At 46.2% G+C, this 19,580-nt stretch overlaps 1 protein-coding gene and 1 long non-coding RNA gene across 2 annotated transcripts in view; both read left to right on the top strand.

Annotated features, from left to right (window-relative positions):
• Positions 1 to 19,580, top strand: part of LOC138970656 (uncharacterized) — a 273,936-nt gene that overhangs the window by 206,398 nt on the left and 47,958 nt on the right. The gene's annotated exons all lie outside the window — the stretch shown is intronic.
• LOC138970619 (uncharacterized) overlaps positions 1 to 19,580 on the top strand; it is a 42,809-nt gene that overhangs the window by 796 nt on the left and 22,433 nt on the right. Inside the window, exons 2-4 of the mRNA XM_070343086.1 lie at positions 402 to 502; positions 1,686 to 1,793; positions 12,315 to 12,404. Of these exons, the coding sequence (XP_070199187.1) occupies positions 402 to 502; positions 1,686 to 1,793; positions 12,315 to 12,404 (299 nt within the window). The remainder of the gene's footprint in view (positions 1 to 401; positions 503 to 1,685; positions 1,794 to 12,314; positions 12,405 to 19,580) is intronic.

The raw sequence follows: 19,580 nt of genomic DNA, 5'->3' as shown, positions 1-19,580 counted from the left end.
GTGTTGAATATTTTTGTTCATCCTATTCCTTGCGTATGAATATTATGTTCACATCTGTTTATGTAGGGAAATTTGTAGTAGGAAAGCGGCCGGTTTGTTAACCCTATGTAAAACATCACTCACATGATTTATCCTTTGTGAATGCACATTTCAGTCCTTAGTTAAGTTGCTAGTGAATAAGATCCTATCTGCCACATTTCAGATGCTGTATGCATGGTTAGAGCACTTCAAAAATTTCAGGTCAGCTATTTTCAGAAATCATTATATATTTCCTACAAATTTGAGGTGTTTCCCATATTGGATACAGAGCTTATTTCATGTGAGTATTCTTGATAATATTTGTGATGAAAACTTGATTCTGTAACAATCAATGCTGAACAATTATTTGTTTGTTTAATCAGGAGGAGAAGAAGCAGGCTTGGACAACCAAACAAACTGCTTGAAGAAAAAAGAAGAATTGTTTCAGGCTGTGAAAGAAGAAGGAAACGTGTATTTTGGAAAGGTACATTATCATCAGAATATCCCATAAGCCGACACATGTTAAATGTTTAAGAGAGCAAACAAAGCCAAACGCAAAAGCCTTCAGAATGTTCTTGCTTACTAAAAGTAAAACTGACTCTGTGTCTCTCTCTCTCTCTCTCTCTCTCTCTATATATATATATATATCTCTATATCTCTCTCTATATCTCTCTCTCTCTCTCTCTCTCTCTCTCGCTCACACAAGCAAACATGACACTTGAAAATAATTATTTTGGTTATTTTGTGATTCTATGTTTTTGAAATGATCGTGCAAATATGACACAGAGAACATATTTATACACGTAGATGCATGAAAAGTTGTGTAAGATATTGGTACATACAAGATGTTTTAGGGTCTCTTTTTGACTCACATGCGAAGCAAAAGTGAGTCTATGTACTCACCCGAGTCGTCCGTCCGTCCGGACAAACTTTAACGTTGGATATTTCTTGGACACTATTCAGTCTATCAGTACCAAATTTGGCAAGATGGTGTATGATGACAAGGCCCCAAAAAACATACATAGCATCTTGACCTTGCTTCAAGGTCAAGGTCGCAGGGGCCATAAATGTTGTCTAAAAAACAGCTATTTTTCACATTTTTCCCATTTTCTCTGAAGTTTTTGAGATTCAATACCTCACCTATATATGATATATAGGGTAAAGTAAGCCCCATCTTTTGATACCAGTTTGGTCAAGGTCACAGGAGCTCTTCAAAGTTGGATTGTATACATATTTTGAAGTGACCTTGACCCTGAACTATGGAAGATAACTGTTTCAAACTTAAAAATTATGTGGGGCACATGTTATGCTTTCATCATGAGACACATTTGGTCACATATGATCAAGGTCAAGGTCACTTTGACCCTTATGAAATGTGACCAAAATAAGGTAGTGAACCACTAAAAGTGACCATATCTCATGGTAGAAAGAGCCAATAAGCACCATTGTACTTCCTATGTCTTGAATTAACAGCTTTGTGTTGCATGACCTTGGATGACCTTGACCTTGGGTCAAGGTCACATATATTTTGGTAGGAAAAATGTGTAAAGCAGTTCTTAGTGTATGATGTCATTGCTAGGTTTAGTTATTTGACCTTGACCCTGAAGGTCAAGGTCAAGCATGTGAGTCGTATGGGCTTTGCCCTTCTTGTTTTTCTTCTCTTTTAGGGTGAGTTCGAGAAGGCAGTCAAGTTTTACACACAGTGTCTGAGCATCTTTGCTGATCGTGCCACTGTCTACACAAACCGTGCACTTTGTTTCTTGCGTCTGAATCAAGTGAGTACTTTTTTCTGAATCAAGCACTAGCTCCTTGATCAGAATTTTGTTTAGTCTTCTTCTTGTCGTTCGCCAATGCTAAACTTGGAGTCCAGCTCTGGTAATGAAGCTGGTGGTCTTATGAAGAGCCTCAACAGGTCCATGCAGCTTCTCATGAAGGGGCACCGGCCTGGTCCAGATCTCTCTCCTCAGGGGCTGGAGATTCCTGCAGTCCTGCAGGATGTGGGCTGCATCCTGCTCTGCGTCTCCACAGGGACACATGGGGGAGGGCACGGCTCGCAGTTTTTTGTGCAGGTGTTGTTGCATTCTGTTGTGTCCTGTTCTCAGGCGGAAAATGACTACAGTGGAGTCCAGCTATAACGAACCTGGGTATAACGAAATCCCGCTTTTAACGAACTGCCATTGATTTCCCGGCAGACAGCCTTCTATTTCTTACTTGTTACTTTCCGGCTACAACGAACCTTTTGAACTCATTTGCATAACAAACCCCTCTTATAACAAACACGTTTTCATCGCCCCAGAGCCGTTTTGTCTCTAAAAGTCACAAGGCTACAACGAACTGATGTCAATAATTGTCTCCAAAGACAAAAATACACAAACACAAGTGCACATCGCGTGATGAGCGAACTTTGAACAAACTAACAGCGGGAGGTGCACAGATCGAACCAAAACCGAAAGTTGTGGTGACGTCATGACATTTTGCGATGTACGTCAGCGAAGCTCGTGCACATGTGGTCTGTCTTGCTAAAAACAATGGCTGACGAACATGGTTTCGAAATCTGGAACTGTTTTTTTGTTTTCTCCGATCCGTGACCGAGTGACGCGATTTAGAACCACGCGTTCATTTGAATCAATACTCTCCTCAGGCAGTAAAGTCTCCTAAATTGCTCAACACTGTGGACAGTCCGGAGTGCAGTTATGTCCCGTGAATGAGCGAGTCAAAGTTTTATTGTGAAAACTGACGCTTTTCGTGCACCTCCCGCTGTTAGTTTGCTGGAGCTCTCTATGGATTATATTATGAAGCTGTTGAAAACATGCAGAGATTGTACTCTCCAAGGAAAGATTGATGGGACGATCATTTGAAGGTGAGTGGGAAAACTTGTCTTGAGGCCATTTAGAGTTGAAAACTCTGCAGCGAATTACTGATATAACGAACTAAAATGTATCTCCCTTGAGATTCGTTGTACCCGGACTCCACTGTACCTGTTCAGGCCTTGACAGTTAGTGGTAGCTGTCGTGCTTTGGGGGGGTTTTAAGCAGAGACTTTATGATGGTTTTCATCTCTGTGGAGCTCACTGGGTTTTCTTCTTGTTCGTCCTCCACACCCAGTTTGGCCATTTTATCCGCTTGTTCGTTCCCCTCCTTCCCGCAGTGTGAGGGGACCCACTGCAATACAGTCCTCAGACACTTGATGTTATGAAGTGTCGTTGTAAGCTGAGGGAGTTTGTTGTTGTTGACTGCTTGCAGCACAGACAAGGCATCAGTCAGGAAGACAACGTGGGTGTCGGGATTGACCTTGCTGCTGATGGTATTGGCTGCGTGTATAAGCGCTTTTCCTCTGTTATGTAGTTGGTGCAGTGGAGGCCAGTTGGTATAGCCTCTGCTTGCCACTCTCCACTGGGGTGTTGGATGTAGACACCAGCTCCTCCTCTCTTGACGGCGTCTGTGGCGGACCCATCTGTAAAGACCCGCATCCATGCTTCTTGGGGGTATCTTTCGTCGAGCATGGCAAGTGTCAGGGCTTTCTTCTGCACATCGCTCTGTTCATCTTTTGTTGTGAGATGAGGAACTGTGGTCTGGATGGACACGTTTTCAAGGTTGTTTTTCCAGGGTGGTTCTTCAAGGGAGAACCGGCACGGTTGGCCTGGTGGTAAGGCGTCCGCCCCGTGATCGGGAGTTCGTGGGTTCGAACCCCGGCCGGGTCATATTTAAGACTTTAAAATTGGCAATCTAGTGGCTGCTCCGCCTGGCATTATGGGGTTAGTGCTAGGACTGGTTGGTCCGGTGTCAGAATAATGTGACTGGGTGAAACATGAAGCCTGTGCTGCGACTTCTGTCTTGTGTGTGGCGCACGTTACAAAAAATCTTCAAGGGAGAAGTGTGATGGGTGAACCAGTTCAGGCATCTTTGCTTGGTGTTCTCTCTTCAGGGCCCGTGTCTCAGTCGCATAGCTTGATCTCTTTAGCCTGCCAGAAGAGAGCTGCTTCATCCTTGCATTCATTTGGTGGTCTGGAATGCACTGGTACTTGATGTCTTGTACCATCGCTTTGCATTCTCTTCTCTTGCTGAGTGGAGGTATGCCGGTCACCTGTTGCATCTTGTCTATTGGGGTTGTCTTCATAGCGCCTGTGATGATTCTCAGCGCTTGATTTTGGACTTTCTCTAGGGTTTGAAGGTGCGTCTTGGCTGCTGTCATCCAAGAGCTAGATCCGTACTCAAGGTGAGGTCGTACGGTCCCCTGGTACACTGTCTTGAGGATCTTTTCGTTTGCGCCCCATTGTGATCCTGCCAGTTTCCTTATGATGTTCAGTTTTCTTCTGGCATTTGCTTCCACATTCATGATGTGATGTTTCCATGTCATGCGTTTGTCATACGTGACTCCGAGGTAAGTTTGCTGGTCTTCAAATTTCAGTGGCGTGTCACCCAACATCAGTCTTCCAGGTTGTACTTTGGCGGAGAGTGTGAAGAGAGTAGCTGTTGTCTTGTCTCTGTTAACGGTTACACACCAGTTGTCTGCCCAAGCTGCAACTTTCTCGAGGGCAAGTTGCATCCTGTAGATCGCAGTTGTTGCATGCTCCTCAGTGCACCAGAGAACAAGGTCATCAGCATACAGTGCTGCATGGACTCTACTGGGCAACTCGGGCACAAGGTCGTTGATGAAGAGTATGAACAAGGTGGGCGAGAGGACTCCTCCCTGTGGCACTCCTTGGCGGAGCAGCACCTTCTGGCCACAGTGACCATCTACCAGCACTCTGGCTCTTCTGTTGTGCAGGTAAGATTTGGTCCACTGGTACATGTTGCCTCTGATACCGCTCCGCAGGAGTTTAACCAGGAGTCCGTCTTTCCAAACCTTGTCAAAAGCTTTCTGCAGATCAATGAAGATTGCCAGGGTGACCTTCTGGGCCTGGAAAGCATCCTCAATGACTTGGGCAAAATGGGTTGTCTGGTCCCCCCGTGTACACTACATTGGGTGTGCACGTTAAAGATCCCACGATTGACAAAAGGGTCTTTCCTGGCAAAATTGCTTAGGCACAGTTAATAATTGTCTACCTATACCCGTGTGACTTGGAATAATAGGCCGTGAAAGGTAAATATGCGCCGAAATGGCTGCAATCTACTGGCCGTATAAAATTTTATCTCACACGGCATCACTGCAGAGCGCCTAGAACTGTACCCACGGAATATGCGCGATATAAGACTCATTGATTGATTGACTTCTGTACTGTCGAAAGCCGGCCTGCTCTGGGACGATGATGCTCTCCGACTCCAAGTACAGCTGCAGGCGCTGGTTGATAATGCGCTCTATGGTCTTGCAGACGCAGCTTGTCATGCTGATAGGGCGATAGCTCTGGGCTTTTGTCTTGTTCTTTTCCTTCTTTAGCACTGGGATCATCCAGGCTTCTTTCCAGCACTGAGGTACCTGTCCTTGTCTCCAGCTGAGGTTGTAAATGTCCAGGAGCTTCTGAAGAGCTGAGTTTCCTAGGTGTTGCAGCATCTCATTAGTGATGTTGTCTGGACCTGGAGATTTTTTCTGCTTCAGTTTCTTGATGGCAGTCTTCAGTTCAGCCATGGTGATGTTGTTGCGACCCATCTCGTCATCGGCGCTTTTCCGGAAATGACCTGCGCTTTGTTGGAATTCCAACAATGGCCGCCATTGTAGGAATTCCAACTTTGCGCTACGCGATTCTAGAAATGTACCGCGCGCATAGTGAGAATTCTGCTCTTTCTTAGAATGCGATGTAAAATGATACAAGTCATGATGGCCTATGATGATCCTTGTGTTTTAAAGTGATCAATGCTTAGTCTTGAAAAAGCAGATGCATTGTATAACGCACCATACCAACCAAAAAGCAAAAACACTTTTGATAACTTCGGCGGGCTGTAACAACACAGTTCAACGACCCATCCCACTCGACCCAAACGCACCAATTTTACGTAATTTTTAACGTTTCAGATCTTACATTTTACAACAACAAAAACACAACAAGAGTGTTCCGATATAACTTTTCACTGGTAACTATCGATTGTAATCATTTTTTACTCAGCCCTTAACTGATTAAACTCACACACAGTCTCTCTGGGCTGCAGAGACAGCATTACGTCCCTTTATTGAGTAGGCTCTTGTCACTGCATGGTAATTTAGGCTCTTGAAACGTAATGTGCAACTGAATCTGTGCGCTATATTGATGTGATTGATTGTTGCAAAATGTTGATTAAAATTAAAGATGATTTCAGCCTGTTGTAACAAACTAACACTCTACTCTGAGAAAAAAAATCATTCTGTTCAAAATAGATCGAGACAGCAGCAACTAGCTAGCAGGCTGCATGCGCTGAGTGTCACTCGAGAGAATTGTTACACAGTGTACCCCCACACCCCCAATTCAAGACTTCCCCTGTATAAGACCTTGCTTTTTCATATACCTTATTCATGACCTGTGAAAAGGGTATACTTTGTTGTGCCAGTTGAAGGGTTGCCATTTCTAGAACGAGGCAGCTCGTTTCCGGAAATGCGGCGCTTTGTTGGAAATCAAATGAGGTTTCGGGAAACCCCGATTTTTCCAACTCTGCCCCGGATTCTTACTTTGCGCCCAACACCGTCATGCTGCATGGCTTCTTGGACAGTTCCTTCTCTTCTCTCCCTCATCTTGAACACGCGGCCAGTACAACTGGCCTTGACACGGAACGATTCAAGGGGGGCAATCTCAGTCATCTGAGAAGGGAAATCCAAACGCAATCCGCCTTGTTCGATTTTATGGGCTTGGACGATAGAGAAAAATAAGAAAAGCAAAAGCTGGAGTCCAGTCTGGACGAAACTGCTATCAAGAACGCAGAATTGATTTTTTCTGAGTTGTTTTTAGCCGTAAGCGCCATGTTTATCGGAGCAGGAAACTCTTCCAGAGTGAGGCCCCTTTGTTGGTTTCTCTGCGGTGAACAGCTGTTATGAGAAATTCGAAATGAGAAATGGCGCTTACGGCTAAAAAAAAACCTCTGAAAAAATCAATTCTGCGTTCTTGATAGCAGTTTCGTCCAGACTGGACTCCAGCTTTTGCTTTACTTATTTTTCTCTATCGTCCAAGCCCATAAAATCGAACAAGGCGGATTGCGTTTGGATTTCCCTCTTTCAGATGACTTGAGATTGCCCCCCTTGAATCGTTCCGTGTCAAGGCCGGTTGTACTGGCCGCGTGTTCAAGATGTTCTCTCCCTCTGTTCTCTTCTGACTTCCTTTTGTAGAGGTAGAGGAATGGTGGTGTCGCTTTCTTTCTCGTAAAGCTTTGCAAAGGTGTCTGCAGCTTCTTTTCCTGTGATGGTTTTATTTTCTTCTTCAAGAGTGATCTTCTGCCCCTTGTTGCCTTCATCATTCAGTGCTCTTGTAAGTTTCCAGAGCTTTGTGGTGTCTTTTTCCATGTTTAGCCCTGCTGTCTTTTCTCGCCAGCCTCTTCTTTTACACTCAAGCTTTGTTCTTATGTGCTTTGCTTTGCTTTCTTGGAGCTTAATGTTGTTTTCCAAACTGGGGATGTTCTCAGCTTCTTCTCTAGCTCTTGATAGTGCATTATCTGTCCTCTGTAACTCGTCGGACCAGTATGGGATGTAGTCACTCCGCGGGGTATACTGTCCTTTGCTGCCTGGGTGATGCTGGCGTTGAATTCTTTCACCACTGTGTTGATGTTCCTACCCTCCACTGCAATATCCCTGGTCAGTTCATTTGAACGTATACCAAAGATGCCCCATTTCGCCTTCTTGTAGTTCCATCTTGCATGGAGGGGCTGCCCGGGTGTTGAGTCTCCGCTGATGGTAAGGAGCACTGGGCGATGGTCACTTCCACCAAGCTGATGTTCTACTTTTCTGGTGATGTTCTTGTGGATATCGTCTGTGCAGAGAGCCAGGTCAGGTGTTGTTGTTGAGTGCCAGCGGCGCGAGTAGAATGTTGGTGAATCTGTTGGGTCGTTGACAAGTATCAGATGGTGGTCATCTTGCCAGGTTTCTATGTCTTCCCCTCGCTTGTCTAAGGTGTTGTATCCCCAGCTCTGGGACTGGCTGTTAAAGTCTCCAGTGATGAGGAAGCCGCTCTCTGGGACCTGGATAGAGTCAAGTGACAGCATCTTGTCATTGGGGCCAGTAGTAGTTGACGATGTTTAGTGTGCTGTCATTGGTGGTGATCTTGACTTCAATATACTCTGCTTCTTCCATAAACCTGTTGGTTTCTCTCACGTTCATGTTGTTTCGGACAAGTGTCATCACTCTTCCCTTCTTTCTACCCTGGCGGTCGCTCCTAAAAACCTGGTACCCTCTTATCTTGAAGGGCTTCCCTTCTTGCAGGTGTGTCTCCTGTAAACAGCAGATGTTGATGCTGTTCTCGTGTAGGAAGTGTTCAAGTTCCTCTTTCTTGTTGGAAACCCCCTCTGCGTTCCAGTGCATGATGTTGATTGAGGGATTCACTTTGGGCTTGCTGTTTTTTCGGCCAGTTGCTTTACTTCTCTGTCCCCTGGCTCCACAGGACAAGATGAAAGGACCTCCAGTCGCTGGGGGTGGACTCCTTTGAGGCGCGGAGCCCGGCGCTGCACCTGCCTGGTGGATCCTCACAGGGCGAGCACCATATCGATGATCAGTTCTGTCTCCAAGTTTCATGATGGCAGATAATGCGTGGTACAGTCATTTGTTCAAGAAGCGCCATGCAGGCTCCATACCTCCGTCTTCAGCCCTCTATGTTTTCTGTAGGGGTTGCCCCGCCCTTATCCCGCAGTGGGGCACTGCGGTTATGAAATTAAAGGCCCCTCCTGTTTTTGGAACCGCAGGAGCTTTCTAGTTTGCTGTTAGGTAGATTTTTGGTTCCTCTTTCCTGTCATGCTCTCTTTTTCTTCATGAATTCTTTTCTTTTTTCTGCCTTCTTGCTCATTCACCTGTATTTTTTCCAAAAATCTCTCTTGCCGCTTGTCTCGCGATTCATGTATAGTTTAATCTGTTAGTGTTCTGATGTAAGTCCAGCAGTAGATAGGTTAAGCCTATTTTAACATACTGGAAACTGGTAATCTTCCAGTAGGTATTAATTTAGTTTTACTAAAGCCTGCTGGGACACAAGTAATGGGTTAGTGCATTTGTAAACAGGAATCGGCTGGACGTTAAGCAACAAATTAACAAACAAACAAAAAACCCCACCCTTAGCTCCTGGCCCGTATGTCCTACCCTGGGAGCACAAGGGGGATTGTTTCTCCGAGGATCCCACCCCGGTTGAAGCTTTTACTCGGGTTGCTCCCTCCCCAAGAATAGCTGCCTTACTGAGCTGACGAGTCCATTCTGCCCGGCTAGTTCCCCATAGCTGGAATGCCTTCGTCCGCCATTGCAGCCGTTGGGAGAAAAAGTAAATAAATAAATCTCCTCTTCCGCCTGCCTTGCCGTTGAGGCCCAGATATCCTGCCGTTGCAGGGATTTGACTTTGGAGGTTGCTTCTCCTAGACCAGTTGCCTGCCATGGGTACAAACTGAGTCTGGTCTACTCAGTAGGACATCCTCCTCCGCCTTCACAGCCGTTGGGAATTCTCTTCCTCATCTGCCTGTTCCACCGTTGGGATGCCCTGAAGGTGCTATTTTCCCATAGCTGGGTGATCTGTTCGTGGACACCAGGGCGTATCCACACCCTGGAGGGGCCTGGATGTCGCATGTCATGGGGGCAGATCCTCCTCCCCGATCCGCCTTGCTTAGCCTGGGGGCTCGCGCTACCCAGTTTCCAGAGCTGCCAGCGTGGAGGCGCAAGGTCGGTCTTGAGACAAGCAGTACTTATCTAGTCCGGAGGGATTACACCACAATGGATACCTCGCTTAGACTGCAGCTAATGTCATAAGAGCCGTCACATACAACACAGACAAGCGCAGGCAGAGCAGCAAGCAGGTACAGGCTATATGCAACCAACCACCATGACACAGCCTACAACCCTAGACTAGGGTGGTCCAAGGGAGGGCATCCTATTGATACCCCACTACCCGCACACACCAAGCACACATTCGTCCCCTGGAGTCTATATCCTTGAGGTGGATAGAGGCTCCTTAGTGCCCCAATTTTTTTAGTTATTCAACAACATGTCAGAGCGTAAAGGGCAGCTGTCGGTTGCCTGGCCACAAAAATGCGCGGAGGTTGAAACCATAAATAATGGGAAAGTTGCTGCTGGTACTCGCAATGCAGAAGAAAACGAAGCGGAGAATGCATTCCACTCATGTGCTGAAAATCATACAAACAACTTTTGTTTGTTGTTAATTGGTCATTACTTCCTTTTTGAGTCACTTGAGAAAAAGTGACTCTATGTAATCGGTCAGTGTTAGTCTGTCCGGCCGGCCGGCCGGCCGTCCGTAGACACCACCTTAACGTTGGACTTTTCTCGGAAACTATCAAAGCGATCCGGCTCATATTTTGTTTAGTCGTGACCTCCAATGACCTCTACACTTTAACGATGGTTTCGTTGACCTTTGACCTTTTTCAAGGTCACAGGTCAGCGTCAAAGGAAAAATTAGACATTTTATATTTTTGACAAAGTTCATCGGATGTGATTGAAACTTTGTAGGATTATTCTTTACATCAAAGTATTTACATCTGTAGCCTTTTACGAAGGTTATCAGAAAAACAAGGGAGATAACTAGCCTTTTCTGTTCGGCAACACACAACTTAACGTTGGGCTTTTCTCGGAAACTATAAAAGTGACCGGGCTCAAATTTTATGTGAACGTGACTCCCAGTGACCTCTACACTTTGACGTCTGCTTTGGTGACCTTTGACCTTTTTCAAGGTCACAGGTATGTCTTGAAGGAAAAAAATTGAAATATCATATCTCTGAAACTATTCATCGGATTTGATTCAAACTTTATAGGATTATTCTTTACATCAAATTATTTACATCTGTATTGTGTTGTGAATAGCAATTTCTTCCTGTCCATCTGATGCCTCATATAATATTCAGAACTGCGAAAGTGACTCGATCGAGCGTTTGCTCTTCTTGTTGTATGTGCTAGCAGACTACGCGACCTAGAGCCTTCCGGAAGTCGTGCTCAAGTGTGTTTTAAATGGCTTGGACACGAGAGGAAATAATCGCAGCAAACTCCCATTCTAAACTGATTTGAAGTCATTATTACCTCCCCTGAACAGACATGCCAATCATACTATCAATACTTTAAAAGCACGCCCATGGAACAAAGATGCGTGATGCGTGACCAAAAAAAAAAGTACTTCTCAATAACTGTTTTCCAGAAATGTCAGGATTTTTAAGTGGTGTGGAAAAGTGAGAGCCCCTTTTATTGCGCCAAGCTTTTCAAGGTGAGGCGAAGCAACTAGCATGCTAGGGGAGGCTTTAACCTGCAATCACGACGCATTATTAACTCTGATGTGTATGTTCTGCAGTCAATACGATACCCTTTTCTTTTGAAAATATGCACATCCGAGCCAGGATACGCCGCGATTGCTTTCCGACCACTGGCAGTGATCGCTAAGCATGTGTGTTTTTCTAAACTCAAGTGAGCTCAAGCCAAACTCACGTAACCTCGGTCAAAACATGTTGTCAGCTATCACTCCGGGCCAGTGGTCAATGCTGCAACAAATCGTGTGCTCAGATGAGTATATTTGTTAAAGAAAAGGGTATCATATTAAGCGCACACTGCATAACATACACATCAGACTTAGTTGTTTGTCGTGATTAAAGGTTAAAGCCACCCCTAGAATGCTAGTTGCTTCGCCTCACTTGGAAAAGCTTGGCTCAGTAAAAGGGGCTCTTACTCTGCCACACTGCAGTGTGCAGTTATTTCTGAAGACTGTCTACTCTGTTTTGTCAAAGCTACCAGCTGTGGATATAGTTGCACTGAAGGGGTTGGAAGTTCCCAGACAGCTGATCTGGTCTTAAATGGTAAACTTCTGTATCATGACTTTACTACCTTTTTGGTACCCTGAAGCAATTCTTTAGGTAGCATAATATGTCTGAATAACAAATGGCTAAAGTCTGTGGCAGATCATATTTTGTCATGGATGATTATTATTATTTTTTGCGTTTTTTGTTTAGTCAGATTTACCATAACTCCTCTGAAAGATATGAAAAGTTCCAAAACTGAAGATTTGCTGATAATTACGTACCTGGAATAAGCTGTCAAAAATTCACCACCGACTGTGTGTCACGGTGCATGTAACATGATAAATGAAGTGCTTCTCAGCGAGAAGTGCTCTTATTGTATAGCCAGTTATAGTAATAAATACTGTTCATGTTTGTGTTTACATTTTATTTCATATGATGTATTCTGCTTCATTGAAACATTTGCTCCTTAATTTGACACAGGCAGTGGAAGCAGAAAGGGACTGCACAGTGGCACTGGACTTGGAGTCAACAAATACAAAAGCTTTGTACCGACGTGGTTTGGCAAGAAAGGTTAGTTTGTCAGAGGGAAGGGATAAGTGACACAGTGTAAGGCAAGACCAAAAAAGAGAACACAGTTTCAAGACTCAATATCTTCAAATTCTCTCGACAAGTATTGGAAACAATTTATGTTTGAGGTCCATTTTAACCTTTACATTTTTTCAACAAAAGCATGCCAGAAATGAACGCTGAACACTAACAAAATAAAATAAAGAAAGAAAAAGACATTGTTTTTATTACAAACATCATATAGCAGGCAAAAGGCTTATCTAGCCTATAGGCCATAATTATATGATAAGAAGAAAGGGTTTGTCGGATAATGCAATCTCTGAAATGGGTAAATTTGTGAGGTTGCATTGGGTCTAAAAATGTAATTTTCACAGATCAACAGAATGCCAGAAAGCATGCCAGAAATGAACACTGAACATTTACATAAAATAAAGAAAGAAAAAAAACATTGTTTTTATTGCAAACATCATATAGCAGGCAAAAAGCTTATCTACCCTATAGGCCGTGTATATGATATGATAAGAAGAAAGGGTTTGTAGGATAATACAATCTCTGAAATGAAGTTAAAAAACAAAGGATTACTGTACTCAACTATACAAAGACGACACAAGACGATTACGAATTTTCGCTTCTGGAAGCTTCATCAGGAAACTGTACTAAATGGGTAACTTTGTGAGGTTGCATTGGGTCTAAAAATGTAATTAAATTACATATTCTTACTCCGAATCACATAATAGCATTGACACACTTCGAAATGCTCAGGTCATGATAAAAAGCTACCCGTCTAGGTATAAGGGAAGCAACCACAACTAAAAAAGTGACAGCACCATGGTACTTGCCACCCGCGGTTGCCTCCCATTAGTGGGTGACTATGTCACCATTGGTGCCTACCACGTGATTAGCATCAATCGACTTCTATCACTTGAGATGGACGGTCGTGTTTTGGCTTTGCTCTGGCTGTTTTGGTGTCTGCTGACACCCACCGGCCATGGCTCCCGTCTTGCTGGCTTTGCAGCTGGTGAGATCATTCCTTTATATTCTTTGACTTTTCGTTGTTTTCTGCTGAGAATTTCTTACATTTGTTGAACTTTGAAGTTTTCAGCGGTTGTTGGGCTTCCTTCTTGGTCGCCATTTTCGCTAGCACGTGGCTTTTTGCTATGTTGATGTTTCGTCCGTACTCGGACGCTTAACGCTTTTGTAGCTTGTTGTTTAGCTGCCTTTGGTAGCTACTACGCTTGTGTTAGTTTGTTTGCGTGCTTGCTTCTGAAATGTTTGCGTCCGTTCGGACTTGGCTATTTTCAGTGGTTGTGGTTTCCTTCTTGGTCGCCATTTTTTGCTAAGCACGTTGTTGTTTGCTATGTTGATTTTTTCGTCCGTACTCGGACGCTTAACTCTTTGTATAGCTTGTTGTTTAGCTGCCTTTGGTAGCTCCTAAGCTGGTTTTAGCTGCCCTCCTTGCTTGCTTCTGAAACGTTTTTGCGTCCGTTCGGACGGTGTTAGTTTCAGTTGTTTGTTTATTTTCTCCCGGCGTTAACATGGCCGTCAATGAGAATTAGAGGGAGCTAAGGCTGAGGGTTAGGGCATTGGGCACTGCTAAGCCCTAATCCTCAGCATCCTCTTCCTTTTGAGGATCTCTGTCTTTGTAGTTTTTGGCCCAAGAATCACTTAGTTTTTCGGGCCTATTTTAGCTACGGACGATTTGCCGTCTGGCTCTCAGTCGTCCGTCTTTGCCTTTAAGGCTGTTGGTTTACTTCTGTTTAGGCTCCAGAGTCTAGTGCTCTGGGGTCTACTCTTATCTCTTACTTCTTTCCAGAGATAGATACCCTCGTTCGCGAGGCTATGCCGCGGCGGACTTCGTCGCCAGTTCTGCCCCCCGCCTGGGGGGTAGGCGGCGGTCTCTCCTTGGCGTCTTTTGATGCCTGTGCCTTCAGACTCCGGGTCTTCCCTAGACCAGGCTGCTGGCCGCCGTGTCGTTTCTGGACTGTCCCTGTGGGGACCTGCTTCTTCTCTTCCTGGCCGGCATTTGTTGCCTTCCGCTTGCGGTAGCGCAACAGTGCATGTCCCTCCTGGGATCCGGTCACAGCAAGGTTGGTGTTCGCAGCAGCCGTTTACGGCAGCTGCGCTTCCGGTTCCTGGAAGCAGAGGTTCACCGGCTAGTGTCCAGACTACGTTCACGTCCGGCTCGAACCTCGCCTTACGTCAGCAATCGTCCGCGACAGCTGTTTCCGGCTTCGGCCGGAAGTAAAAGGCTCACTGGCTAGTGTTCAGACTACGTTCACATCCGGTTCGAGCCTTGCCTTACGTCAGCAGTCGTCCGCGGCAGCTGCGCTTCCGGTTCCGGCCGGAAGTGTAGGTTCACCGGTAGTGCACAGGCTGCTGTCACGTCCGGTTCGAGCATTACCTTACACTTCCGGCTCACGCAGGAAGTAGAGGTTCACCGGCTAGTGTTCAGACTACGTTCACGTCCGGTTCGAGCCTCGCCTTACGTCAGCAGTCGTCCGCGGCAGCTGCGCTCCCGGTTCCGGCCGGAAGTGTAGGTTCACCGGTTAGTGCACAGGCTGCTGTCACGTCCGGTTTGAGCCTTACCCTACGTCAGCAGTCGTCCGCGACAGCTGAGCTTCCGGTTCCGGTCGGAAGTGTAGGTTCACTGGTTAGTGCACAGGCTACTCTCACTTCTGGTTCGAGCCTGGCCCTACTTCAGCAGTCGCCCGCGACAGCGCCGCTTCCGGTTCCGGCCGGAAGTGTAGGTTCACTGGTGAGTGCACAGACTGCTGTCACGTCCGGTTTGAGCCTTGCCCTACGGCAGCAGTCGTACGCGACAGATGTGCTTCCGGTTCCGGCTGGAAGCGCAGGTTCACCGGTTTGTGCACAGGCTACTGTCACGTTCGGTTTGAGCCTTGTCTTACGTCGGCAGTCGTACGCGACCGCTGCGCTTCTGGCTCCGGCCGGAAGTGTGGGCTCACCGGATAGTGGACCTGCTATGGTCCCATCCGGTTTGAGCCTAGATTTTTGTCAGCAGTCGTCCGCGACAGTTGCGCTTCCGGCGCTCGTCGAAAGTATAGGTCGTTCGGCAGCGGACATGTCGCTGTCCCTGCCGTTTCGGGCCTAGGGTTTACCTATTGGTTACCGGGCTTCAGCCATCAGTTTGTGCAGCACCAGCTCTGGCATGGTGCCTCTGTGTCTGCTGCACTTCCGGTTCCTCCCGGTGTTTCCGGTTCCATTCCCGTCACTTCCTCTTGGTCGTCGGTGACGTGGGACACGGTTTTGCCCTTTGGGCTTGCAGGCTTCCTGCCTCAGGCGGATCAGCAGCTACCACACACTTAGTTGGTGGGTTCTGCTGATCTCCTCACTCCCTGTGCCTTTGGTCTTCGACGCCTCTCATCCTCCTCTTAGTCAGGGGTGAGGTTGGGCCGTTGACTGGCAGGAAAGGGTTTCAGGCTCCGGCCTCCCCTGCTCAGCGCCCGTCGCGGGCTCTTATGGCCTTTTAGCCAGCCCCTTCACTTACCACGTCGGACTCTCGTTCGGTTGATGGTAGCAGACGCGCTCGGAGTTTTCGTCCCGCGTCAAGGTCGCTCTTGAAGCGGCGGACGAAGCCACTTCCAGATTTTGCCTGGAAGGGGTTTATTTGTCGAAATTGCATCTGCAGATGCCTTTTCGATAAGGACTGGTTCCCAGTCGGCGAGAGAGAGGGAAGGCTACGTCCGTTTTAAGGTTTCTTTTTTGGTGGCCGTTTTAACTCTCTCCCAGCTTTGCCAAACCCTTGTCTTCCGGCAGCGGCTGCCTCTAGTGCCGGTTTCTTTACTGTCCTCACGGCCAGCTATAGAATTCGCACGGGTTTGGTTTGCCTCTCCTGCGCAGGCTTCTTCTTTCGGGCCATTAGCAGCTCAGAGGAAGTTACCTTTGCCCAAGACGTCCCGGAATTTGCTGTCGTCGTTTGCCCTTCCGCGTGCACCTTTGCTGGTCGCGCCGGAACTCCTTCGGCTTTGTACGAAGCCTTTGGGGAACAATTTCAGTCCCTAGCTCTCTGAGCGGACTCTCTTCCCCCCGGAGGGAATGGGCAGACAGCTTTTGGAACTCGCTTCCTTTTCGGAGACACTCCTTTACGGACCCCTTGGTGACCTTTACACTCAGTAAAGAGCAGGACGCAGGGGACGCTTTATCCACCTTTGCTAGGGTGAATTTAGAACAAAGGAGGTTGTCCTCTCTGCACATTGTCCATTCGGTCATGTACAGACGGGATTTGTTTCTCTCCCATTCCTAGCTTTATGCGGAATCAACGAGAAACTCCCTTAGTTCTTCACCCTTGGTGGATGGGTCTCTCTTCGGCCTCCTGGCTTTGGAGGTCAGGAGGTAGGGGATAGAGACTCATAGGGACCTTCAGGTCTCTTCCTTTGCTCTTCAAGCTTTGTAGCAGCAAAACAGGCTCTATTTAAGCAGACTCGGCCCTTTCAGGCTAAGTCCTCAGCTCAGGCTTTAACCGGAGAGGTTGTTCTTTCTCAGACGTTGTAGTCTGTGTTATTGGAACAACAGCCGGCCTTAGGGCATCCAGGTTTTTTAGCCTATGCTGGTGCAACAGCCATTCCTCCCGCTGGCGGTGGTGGCTGTTGTTTGCTCTTATGGACTCGGTCCTAGTGGGTCTTTCGCCGAGTTTGACTGTCTTTCTATATAGCTATTCTGATGGACACGTGGGGGGATTCGGGGGCTGTGATTGGATGGTCTCACACATCCCTTTTCCGATCATCAAAGCATAACGCTACGAAAGTTGGCCATTTTTGCCGATATCCAAACGATATCGGCAATAACAAAGACGCATGGTTCCGGTTTCTTCCACGTGTATAAAGTACATGCATACCTCGCCAGGCTTGTGTCTGTGGCTAGTCGACAGACGATGCCATTTGCTTTGTGTGTGTTTTTGTTGTTGCTTACTGTACATGACATACATTACGTGTAAAATCCAGTTCTTTAACTGGCAGCAAACCTTGCAAATTTCCAGAAGCTGCAATCTGAAGCGACCTATCTCTGATTTTTGCAGACGATCTCTCCAATCACCAATGTTTAACACAAAATCAGCAAACTCTCCTGTCACATAAAACGTCCATTGTGTAGTGCAATGTTGAAATGAAGTTACCGGTCTGAAACATTTCGTCGTTTCTTCTGAGACAATCCTTGTTCTCTTATCATCTACAGATTTACCGCAGTCTTCACCACGCGAATTCCCAACAGAAGTCAGACTTTCGAACATACAATCTACGTAGGCAAGCATGATACGTCATAACGTCATATGATTCCTAAGATATTGACGTAATGCTAAGCATTCGGTTATCTTGAGTTTTCTCCGTAATACATGTCCGTGGGTTTTTCAATGTTCGGTTATTTCCGTGGCTTCATGCAGAAAGGGAACCGTCGTCTGCAATCAACGACATGGACCATTCTGGTCCTTGTTGCTGACAAAAACATGATTTTAACACAGAATTTAATGTCAGAATAGCTATATAAACGCTATTGTGTTTTCATCGTAGCAATAGGGTCCGATATTTAGACTCGAACAAGTATAATGCGACTCGTCTTCGACTCGTCGGCATTATACTTGTCTCGTCTAAATATCGGGCCCTATTGCTACGCTGAAAACACAATAGCTGTTAATAGCGATCGGACTCTTTCTGGTGTTTCGTCCAAACTTAAGCTTTGCTTGAGTTGGCCTCGGACGTTACATTCAGATTTTTTCTGAGTTTTATCTCCCACAATTCCGAGAGGAATGGGTCACGTGAGATAGAACGCGGGAATACGTCACTGAACGAATGGTTTCCGTCCTGTGAAGACGTGTTGGTGCACTGTCTCTCTTGCTTTGCTTTCATTTTCCTCTAACCTTTCTCTGTACAAGTTTTCGTTGTAGGTTAGTTGAAGTGTATTGACTATTTTGATTGTTTATCATTGTGTCAACTTGCAAGGTAAGGAAACAGTTTGGAGTTTTCGGTGTTTGTTGGTTTTTTTAACCGGGAACTTGTTGTTTCGCGTATGAATTTTATTCGTCGAAGCTAATTACACATGGAAATGTTAGGCGTCAGTCGGCGTGTTCATTTTTTTTGCAGGTGTGACCTACTATATTTGGGTCAGTTGGGATCGTTACTTGTTTTTGCACGTGTGACCTAAGGTCAGTCGGAATTGTGACTTGTTTTGGTAGGATGACATATTATTTTGGCTACGGAAATGAAGTACACGTTTGCTGACACAGTCAGTCACGATTTGCTGACATAGTCAGTCACGATTTGCTGAAGCAGCCTCTTTGTTTTTTCAGCAGCTGTCTCGATTACAGCAATTACTATCGCCTGAGGCGAACTATGGGCCACAGAAGGTCCGCTGTGCTAAGGCTGGGCACTAGTCCATTGAAGATTTGAAAATCTTTGCAGTGGATTTTAAATTGTTTTCATACTGTAACGGGTGCGCTTGCTCGTCCGCAGGAATCAATATAACTTTTTCGTGTGGTTTTTGTTCGGAATATGGCGGACTCGGGAGGTGGTGAATGTGGTGCTGGCGGGAAGAAAACCGGCAAGAAACCGGCGAAAGCACAACCTTCTGAAGTGATACCGTCAGAAAAGACGGGAGTTGATAAGTCTCTTTCAATAGAGAAGAGCTCGTCTGGCCCACGTGATTGTGAAGTTACTCTGAAAATGGACAAAATTTTGGAGACAATGACTGCCTTGTCTGGCAGACTATCTGATTTGGAGAAAGTTGGTAAGCTTAATGCGACGCCTGTTGCTTCAACATCGCGTGGAACCGAGTCGCATGGAACCGAAAGCAGTTCGGCGCAAGAGTCGCAAGCGGATGGAGAAGACGGTGCTTCGGTTAGATTTGCTCATGAGCAGTTCGAAAATGAGTTTGATTCGGCTGAAGACACGGATGTTGCTTCGGGCAATGATTTTGACGCAGGCATAGTAGTGGATACAGTTGGCGAGGGGATTCATCCATCTCTGGCAGATCGTTTTGAGGAAGGACTTCTTCTTCCATCAGATCGGGCACGTGTGCGAGACACTCTTAAGAACTATCCGCGGCCCAAAAATGTCACGTCGCTTCGAACGCCGACTCTCAATCGTGAATTAGATGGCAAACTGTTAGACAAGTTCGCAAAGAAAAGAGACTCGAACCTGTCCTTTGTTCAGGAACAAGTAGGTTGTACACTGA

The sequence above is a fragment of the Littorina saxatilis genome, linkage group LG1 (assembly GCF_037325665.1).
Source record: "Littorina saxatilis isolate snail1 linkage group LG1, US_GU_Lsax_2.0, whole genome shotgun sequence".
NCBI lineage: Eukaryota > Metazoa > Mollusca > Gastropoda > Littorinimorpha > Littorinidae > Littorina > Littorina saxatilis.
The sequence above is the reverse complement of the archived record's forward strand: the minus strand, read 5'-3'. Positions and strand labels throughout refer to the sequence as shown.